Here is a 9,573-nt window from a genome sequence, read left to right as displayed (position 1 = left end):
GCTATTTTCACTATAAGAATTACCTCCGTCATCCTGTGGCTTAAGAACCTTACGTGCATATTTTTTTTTTTTACATGCTTTTGTTATTTGACTTTGTTGCTTTTTGAGGAACCTGAATTTTTCTGTAGGTAGATTTTGTAATCTATTTATTTATTTTTTAGGTTTAAGAATCGATATCCATAATTTTCTTCTCATTTGGCGTCTTGTTCACGATTTTGGGGATGTGAGAATCAGATTTTTTTTAACTTGTGTTTTATACTTTTATTTTTCTTTATCTCTTTTGGGAATAATAATTTGTCTATCTTTTCTTTATATTATTTAACACTCGGTCTTTCAGTTTTTTTCAGTATAAGAATCGATTTTGTTTAACTTTTTTTTTTCTTTTTCTTTGCTATTTAGCGTTTTGTAGTCCAACAGATTTTTCTTACGTTTGAAAATAACAAATTCCTTTAGTCATCTTTTCTGTTATTTCCCTCCGCTGTCTTCAACTTCTTTGCAATCTAGTGAATTTTAGCCACACAGTCCTCAAATAAATTCAACACGTGGTTCAGACTTCTTGCTAAAACAGAACAACGGGAGAGCAGCCAGTCTCAACAGATAGTCAACAGTAAGATCAGACAACGGGATAACAACATTCACTACAGCTTGTTATCAAGACCATCAAGGTGGCGCTATTATTGGTCGAAGCAAGTTGATTATCTAATGTCAGTCTAGAATTTAAGTTGCTTGTCCTACACACACACACACAGGCTGAGAAACCAATTTCGGCTCCGACAAATACCAAAGAGGCCAATTTCGGCGTCTTATTACGAGGCTAAATTTGTTATAATTTAAGAACCCAGGGGAGATTTATTTTTTGGTTTAATGAAGTGAACGATTTTAGTCTTGCCTTCGACGTAAAAAACCTGAAATAAGTGGGGGGGTTTTTCTGGGTTTAATTTAATGGTATTTTTCTGAGCACAATTCAAGAAGGGTTTTTTATGATTCAATTCAACGGGTTTTGGTAGTTTATAAACCACAGTTCATTAGCGTCTGTCTGTTCAAGTGGTTGGTCTTGTTTTAAAGGGATTTGTCTTCCTCTTGGTACAGTTTATCACGTTTTGTCTATATCCCTCTTTACTCTCGCCTCCTTTGTCCTGTTGCGTCGGGCGGGTGTGGCAGTTTATCATTCACGTCTCCCTAACATTAATCTATCACATATTGTTTCACTTATGTGTTTTATTTTACGTTCATATGTCAAGTATTTTCTCTAATATAAGCTAGACCATGAAAGTATTGTCACAAGGGGGTTTAGTATATAAATATTTACGTTATATTCTGAACATATTGTAATGTTTCACGTAGAAAAAAAACAGCATGTGTATTAATTTAGCACAACTTGTATGTCAATTGGCCTACAGGCACACCTTCTGGTTACCATTTATCAAAATATTAAGTTAAGTTCACGAGAATCAGTAACTCCTCAAAACACACTGTAAACTCACTTAATGGGGCAATTTTACCAGAGTACTTTAGCCGTCTTTTTGTAGTGCATGGTTCTCGTAGGAGTAGGTGAGGGAGGACACACTGTAGGAGGCGAGGATGGGGGAGGAGGAGGAGGGTGTCCCACGGCCTCACTCACATGTTGCTTCAGCCCCCACCTGTAGAGCCACCAGCCCGGCCGCCTCGCTCACACACACTCCTCCACGCTAGTTATTGCTTCTCTTACTGATGATCCAGTTTATTGTTTCTTGCTTCAAATGAACTTCCGAGATATATTGGCTGATTTGATAATTAACGAGAAACTTTTTTTTAATAGGGCGGATGACAACTCCCTCCTGTTAAAGCCCGTCGACGTCACCAGCCAACTGCCGAAGACTCCGCTGGTCTTTACCTTCGTCCACCCAAAATTTCGTACTGCGATTCGTGTCCTGTCTAGCTATTCTATACGTTCTTATATAGCTGATATACTCAATATACATAAAAACTTGAAGGATTTTATATATTTCTTTTTCGTGGTATTCGCAGTCACTCTTCTCAAAATATTCGTATAATTTTGATTTTTGATGCGCACGTACGTCTGGCAAGCGTAGGTACTAGCTTAGGAGGATCGATGGGCAGCGGCTGATCAAAAGCTTGGGTCGGGGCGAGAAGTGATGCCATTACTAACAATACTTCTTCTGGATAACGAGAAACTCCACCTCCTACACACATTACTTTTCCCCTAACTTAACCTAACCCAAAGCTAAATTCAAATAACTTCAGATTCATTCCCTATTCATGCAAAATTACCAGTCTGCCATGAAGTTACACAAACAACAAGAATCTGCTAACCATGTCATCTTATCTAGAATTATATCATGATACTCAGAAAATTAGAATATGGGAATTACTATTTACTTAATAGAACAAAGAGGAGTGTCCCAAGTAGTTAATTACAGTAGAAGCAATATTTAACTAGGTTTTCCATTGTATTCACCTGATTATTCTATTGTATTAATTTGACCTTTGTTGTGTTCATCAAATGTTTAGTACTTACCCATTTGGGGAGTATTATACATAATTGAATAGGTTACTGTATATGCAATACTTAATTCCATTCAATTTTATTACAATTAGCAATTATTTCGTGGTAAAAATTTATAATACAGTACTTCATGCCATAGCGTGGTCCTCTGCTGATTGGTCCCATACCAATAAACTTATGTGTGATAATCTTCCTACGTCCAACAGATGGTTAATTCCAAGTCATTGTTTTTCTTGAGGGTTTGGTCAATGGCACCTTCACCAAATCAGATCATGACAAGTTTATATCACATGACCTATAATTAATGCATGTGGAGGGTCAGCTGGCCAGTCTGTCACGAGTGTATGTTTAGTGTCATCAGCTTTGCCGTTTGTGGTCTATGACCTTTACGAGCTGTGTGGTGCTATGCGATTGTTTGTCACATTCCTCATCTATGTTGATTATTGGACCATCTGAGGGGTTAATCACCAGGATTAAGAACCCTCGCTTACTTAACCAGTCACCACCCTAATGCTACGTACCCAAACTTAACCCCCCCCCCCCTTAGATTGAGGGTTTTAATCGTCAGTTAATACCAATACAAGGTAGGAGTCACACTACTGCTTGCACAAGTCCAAACAGCCAGTTCAACAATCCTCTAACACCACACACTATATCATAAGGACCCAGCAAGAATCAAACTTTGCAAAGATCATTAGAATGGCACATCTCAAGCCACATTTTCACACATTAAAAATATTTCCCAGGTTATATTGAATAGATCTTGTCAGCATTAATTAAATCCAATACAGTCTACCAACAAATTTTGGAAACTAATATAACTACCGATAGTCATAAGCAAGTAGGTTATCAAAGGGAAAAACTACACATTCACACCACCACACTTTATTACATGCAGGAAATACAGTCAGTAACATGTAAAGTGGTTGGTCCTTGTACAATACTTGGAATGTTATCGGGAATGTACTTTATCGTGTTCTCGTACTAACAATATTGGCCATGTTCTCCTGAGTAATAGCGTGGTGGTGGGGAGTTCAGGGATCTCTCTACTCTTCTGGGACTTCGACGCTGCCCTCATCAATGCCTTCAATAATGTCGTGGGGGTTCTGGCCCTCAACGGTGCAACCGATGCTCTGAAAAAGTAAAAAGATTTCAGTCACTCAGGTCACTTTAAAAACATTAGTCATGACTCATTCTTGGCAAGTTACCTTCCTTAACCTTACCTGTAAAGATAAACCTGGTAGTACTTTATGTCCTCAAGATTGGGAACCCCATTTATTTCACTTAGGAAGATTTATCAAGCAATAGGTTCAAAATCTTCATCAGATCCCAAAAAGTGACAACTGAAATTTGTTATGTACACCTCAAGACAATTACCCCCCTCCCTCCTAAATTTTCAAGACAGGATTTTATTATCAATAGCCATGAAAGACTCTTGGAGTACAGGGAAGACTGAACTTGCCTTTGTTAGAGGTTTAAAAGGAAATACTTTATTTAAAATACAGTACTAGTGGTTTGTCAACACACTGCATTTCAATATATTGCTACAATCACTGAATATGTGAAATGAAGAGACCAAAATCCAAGAATTTATTAATAAAATATATTGTCCTATTTGTTTAGTAATTCAGTGCTGGGTAACAATAATAAAATAATAGCTAAGGGTCAGTTGTACACCATTCTATAAAATTATTATACATAATCTGTCGGTAACTAAATATTAATGTAGTGTAACTTTTGTAGAATCCTTGGGTAATGCCGAGCCAGCCAATATGCTACGACTCGGCGACCTAGAGGATTCATATATTCTTGGCTCCCTACTGACTCCATCTACACTTTGTGAATGAAGTATTTTTTAAGCCTTTTCATATATTGCATGGAGAAAAAAATAAAAAGCCACAATCTCTCCTTGGTGTGTGTGTGTGTGTGTGTGTGTGTGTGTGTGTGTGCGCGTGTGTGTGTGTGCGTATAGATTAAAAAAATACATTTAGCACCAAGAAACATTACCTGTGCTGTTCCCAAGACCTCCTTGAGGGTACCACTCAGAGCCTTGGCCTGGGATCGGGGCCTCATTGTTCGGGCAATTTCAAGCATCTGGTCGAGGGTCAGGTTACCAGTGTGCTTAACTGTGGAAATAATAAACTAATCTTAGAAACGTTAATATTAGCTTCTTGTGGTGTGGATCAAAGCTAACAGCACTGCATGTACATAATCTGCCACTAATGAAAGCTCAAGAAAAAAAATCTATTCTGATAAGGATAAACTCCCAAGCCATGTCATTTTTAAATCTTATTGAAGACTAAAAGATATTAATTAAGAGTACTGTATATATAATCCTTATTTTACTGATGACTAACAATATATATAATCCATATTTAGTGAGGACAACAAAAAAGTAATTGAATTTAATCCAGATTCCTGTTTACGTGCTTTAAGTCGAACAACTGTACAGTACTGTACTCGGCCCAAGTTTGAACCGCAGGACAAATCTTTGAAGAGTTTAACGAAGAATAATTCCACCATGAAGAACAGAATACTTTAAGTTCTGTACAAAAAATTGAGAAAAACACACACGACTAAAATTTAAAGTGAGGTTCAAGTTTTTTATTCATTTACTGTAAATCCCGAAGGCATTAAAAAATCTTGCTGGCCATCACACAAATTAAGTCATTATGCTAACATTACTCAGTGACATAAACGTCAAGTTTGACTGTTCAGATGACAGCCTTTATTACCAGGAGTTAATTAAGTTGTACCAGTGATGCCCCCATGAACTACGATACTCTAGAAAAATAGAAGAAATACCTGTGGATCCTTGTTAAGGACCAATTCACATCTGCACGGCATGTAAACTTTCTATAGGCACCTCCTACATGTTGATGTAGTCACTTTTACAGTATATGGAATCTACTGTACTTTCAAAATAGCAGTGGTGGTTTATTTAATGCAAACCTTCCATTCAATTTATAAACAAAATTACCACTACTAATCGTGCATTACATCACCTACACCTGTGAGACCTTTTGTACACTAACCACTTGGTCAGTCACGGCCGAGTCAATACAGTACAGGACTGTACACAATTTTCAGCAATGTGAAACCGAACAACAAGTTAAACTCCCAACAAACTCTCAGATGATAGACAGACGAGTAATACTACCATACCAGACCTTTTTGCCGAGGAACAATGACAAAGCCGAGGGTCTTACAACCACTCTGATCAACACACACCACCCTTAACCTGACCCCCATCAATGAACATTACTGCCAAATATTGTAACAAGACTGAAAATAATACAAGCGACAGAAGGCACTTACTATGCTTGACCTTCTTGCGGTCACGTGGAGGTTCCTTGAGGGCCTTGATCACCAGAGAGGCAGCAGATGGGACCACCTCAACACGAGCCTGACGGTTCTGGATGATGAGCTTCACTGTTACCTTCAGTCCCTTCCAGTCTCCTGTGGCCTTCATGATGTCGTCACCAACCTTCTTTGGGGACAGACCCAGGGGACCAATTTTGGGGGCAAGAGAAGAGGTGGCAGCCATTTCTCCTCCAACACACCGCAGACATACTGAAGATAGAGAAACTCTGTCAGTAAAGACACCACAGGTCATATCCCACATTAGTGGTTACAACAGGTTCTAGAAATAATGATTTTGGAGCTGGATTTAAATTTGTCTTAAGTTAATACAATTTATTGTTAGGCCAAGTACAACCAAAAAGAGTTATGAAAAGCTTCATTCATAATCAGTAATTAACTTAGGAAAACCAAAATATTTTCCTAATAACCATTTAATCCTAACATTAAGAGCTTTATTTCTATTGAACTAAACCCAAGCTCTGTTATTTAGTGAAGTAGCAATAATGTGACCACCAGCACAGTATATCTGCTACCAAAACTTCCCCAAACAGGTCGTCTACTTAAACAAGATCCACCACCCCATGTGCTCCAGCTAGTCGAGGAATTTATAGTCAGCCTCAACAGACTTCTCACAGGGAATGTAGTAACTCTGGGTAATGCTGGAGAAGTATTTAAAATGCCAACCCAGCGACCATGAGATACACTTACTCTAGGCCCCCTACTGTACCCTCAACAACACATGGTAGAAGGAGTATCTTTGATGGCCCCATAAAATGGTACGTCCGCCTAATTTACTTACAAACACCTATTGCTAAAATAACATGATTGTTGCTACAGTTTTGCTAAAACTAAGTCCGCCAATTAGTACTGGCAGTATAAGGTAGGGTTCCTTTCCCCAAAAACTGAAGCCCAAATTGTCTAGTTGGAGAGCAGCCATTTCAATATAATCAGCAACAAATACCCTAATAAAATTTCCAGGACTTTTAATGATAGCAAATGCCTTAGCTGAATAACAACAACACATGCTTTTACTTTTTTCAAGATTGATATCAATAAAAATCATGGGTTTGTGTTCATGCCATCAGACCAAACATGAATGGTAGTCGTGAGTTATATGAAATTAAAACATATCCTGGAACCACAAACAGCAAGTGTTAAAAGGTTAGGAACCTCTGCTTACATCACCCGATGACTAAAACACCCTAATGCTAAATGACAGGGTTTGGTCACCTCAGGTTAGATTAGGTTAGGCAAGGTTGCTATTTTTTTTTAACCATACAATAAATTTTGGGGGGCATTGTTAGGTTTGACTATGTTGAGGTTCTGCGCTTCTCATACGGATTTATTACCATCGTCCAAATAACATCCCTGGTGTTGGCCATCGTCACTAACTTTATAATTATTACTCTTATATTTAACAGATGTAAACTACTGAGCGTCATTGTTGACATTCAGCAAGACCAGAAACTGAGAAGTACTGTTAAATGAACCACAATATTCATGCCTAGTTATTGTGTTATCCTCAGGGTTCTATTTGATTTACTACATGACAATTGTTTATACCATTTTTTTTTTACTGTACAGTACATGTGAAATGTTCCAACTAAAACTAACTTGCAAAATCTTGAGTTTCATCTTAACATTATAATATTTAGGTTCGGTAATTTTGTTCACACTGGATGCAGATGGCAGCAAATAGCGCAAAATGCTGTAGTTAGGTTAGCATACATCTTTCTCATACAGCAGCCATACCTACATATTGGTTGGTTTATTTGGTTAACTTTATGAATTATAAACTATATATGTAATGCCTTCTGATACTAAAGACACTCTTTACATACAGGACTACCTTACAGTTTAATATTTGGTTAATATATAGGACTAGCCCACCGGGCTGCATAGCTCTGATGCAGCCATATCATCTCGCGTCCAGAAATGCCTAAAATTTCACCATATCATTGTAAGTTCTTTCTGTATAATATACCAGTGAAGTTAGGTAAGGTTAGGTAGGTTTGTTTGGTAGGTTTGTTTGTTTGGTTAGGTTTATTTTTCATAACCACAATGTTAAGTAGCGTTTATTTTAAAAAAACGCTTTTTTAATCATTTCCACAAACTACAAGTGTCCATTATAATATAACAATGAAAATCCGGCGTTTATATAATTGTTTTCAATCAATTTCGCCTGCGGGTTAGTCCTATATAATTACCTAATATCTTAGTTATTTTTAGTGAAACACGATGTAAAGCACATGGTACTGGGGAAAATATAAATTAAGATTCCTACTGTGTTTTTCTGATTCAAATAAACATTTAACATTTGTTTTAATCAAGAACACTCCGCTTCAACCTCCAATGATTGTACTGGTTTAATATTTAGCTCTCCATCCTGACAACAGTTGAACATTGGCTGGCCAACTATAACATTACAGTACTTACAGCACCAGATCAAGAAGCTACCTGTGTCCAGATGGCAAAATCGTGCTAGTAATCACCCTACGCATGGCACTTCTACCTGCGATATATATCACCCAAACATAGGGCTTCATATCTGGCTATCCCAGGTGTCTATGTGTAAAAAGCGAAGATTAATATTAGAGGCCTACTAAACGTGGATGACTGTACCCACTGGTTTCATTCCACTAACCCAAAATATTTAGTGCACTTAGAAATACGCACAATAAAATACAACACAACTCTAGATCTCATCACTGTACACCTGTATTCGAGTGACTTGTGTTGGATTTCAAGTGAATAAACATATATTTCTGCAAACAACACGGTACTATGATGAGAAATATTGAAACCCGTCAAATTCTAACAACAATTAAAGTTTAAGCGGATTAGTTATAACGAAAGAAAACGCTATATTAACATTATTAACAAGACATCCAATCAGACAAAATAAATAACCACACATTAAAATATAACACAACATTACCTTCCACAACTGAAGGGCCGAAACCCACATGTCACACCCTCTCATGTATCGTAATATAACATTAACACAATACGTTTACCGGTCTTGATCTCTGTAGGATCGAACTTGGCAGGCATTATGGCGGGTTATAAGCACACTCGCGGATAAATGCCAGAGGATAGGTGGTGGATGAACTCAGATGAGACGACCACAACGATGTTACACCTTCCTCGAGGCCGACACGAGAGGAAAGAAGGACGTCTGGTGATGACGTCAATACATAAACACCATACTCCCGCTGGTATAAATATATTTTTATTATTAGTTATTTTATTAATCAGTTTTCAGCTCATAAATTAAGGTTTTAGTGAATTTTTATTAATATTTAGTTGAATATTTTAATAATAAATTTTATTAAATGTATCTATCACCAAACTAGTAACTGAAATATATCTGATGGTATAATTTTTTTGAGTTAAAGATACGTACCTAATACATTATCATCACTGTTAATCAAATTTTATTTTAGGCCTATAACTCTATTTTAATTGCAAGAAGAACGTGAGCAAATTAAAGCTGTTCGCACTCTTTCTGTTACCAGTAATTGGCCATGGTTCACAAACGTTATATATTTTGGTCTCGCATTAGGCTGGTAGACCACGGGATACTCAATTCAATTGTTTATTCCTTGATAGAGGAAGCGGGATCCGAGTGCTGTCGGGATACTCTGATAATATGTTACACAAATTTATTTGTCAGTGGGCAATCTAAATCTAATCAGTCTTTG

At 37.2% G+C, this 9,573-nt stretch overlaps 1 protein-coding gene across 2 annotated transcripts; it reads right to left on the bottom strand.

Moving 5' to 3' along the window:
* Window positions 1-3,375: 3,375 nt before the first annotated feature.
* Window positions 3,376-9,055, bottom strand: LOC121871458 (60S ribosomal protein L12-like). Of its 2 annotated transcripts, none has more exons than XM_042373793.1 (4): window positions 8,887-9,055; window positions 5,825-6,079; window positions 4,514-4,632; window positions 3,376-3,639 (listed from the first exon to the last, which is right to left on the bottom strand). In XM_042373793.1, the coding sequence occupies exons 1-4, from the start codon at window positions 8,921-8,923 to the stop codon at window positions 3,553-3,555; spliced, it is 498 nt and encodes a 165-aa protein (XP_042229727.1). In that variant the 5' UTR covers window positions 8,924-9,055; the 3' UTR covers window positions 3,376-3,552. The 2 variants fall into 2 exon arrangements, with proteins under 2 accessions (XP_042229727.1, XP_042229728.1); XM_042373794.1 differs by having other exon boundaries at window positions 8,808-8,928.
* Window positions 9,056-9,573: the final 518 nt, after the last annotated feature.

The sequence above is a fragment of the Homarus americanus genome, unplaced genomic scaffold (assembly GCF_018991925.1).
Source record: "Homarus americanus isolate GMGI-L3 unplaced genomic scaffold, GMGI_Hamer_2.0 scaffold45698, whole genome shotgun sequence".
NCBI classification, from domain to species: Eukaryota; Metazoa; Arthropoda; class Malacostraca; order Decapoda; family Nephropidae; genus Homarus; species Homarus americanus.
Note: the sequence above shows the minus strand (reverse complement) of the source record. Positions and strands in the feature narration are given on the sequence as shown.

What these genes read in the sequence shown, in the direction of transcription:
- LOC121871458 (XM_042373793.1), bottom strand. Translation starts at nt 8,923, where the DNA reads ATGCCTGCCAAGTTCGATCCTACAGAGATCAAGACCG. An exon ending in TCCTACAGAGATCAAGACCG is followed by an intron (nt 6,080 to 8,886) that starts GTAAACGTATTG and finishes CTCTATCTTCAG; the next exon opens with TATGTCTGCGGTGTGTTGGA. An exon ending in CCGCAAGAAGGTCAAGCATA is followed by an intron (nt 4,633 to 5,824) that starts GTAAGTGCCTTC and finishes TTATTTCCACAG; the next exon opens with TTAAGCACACTGGTAACCTG.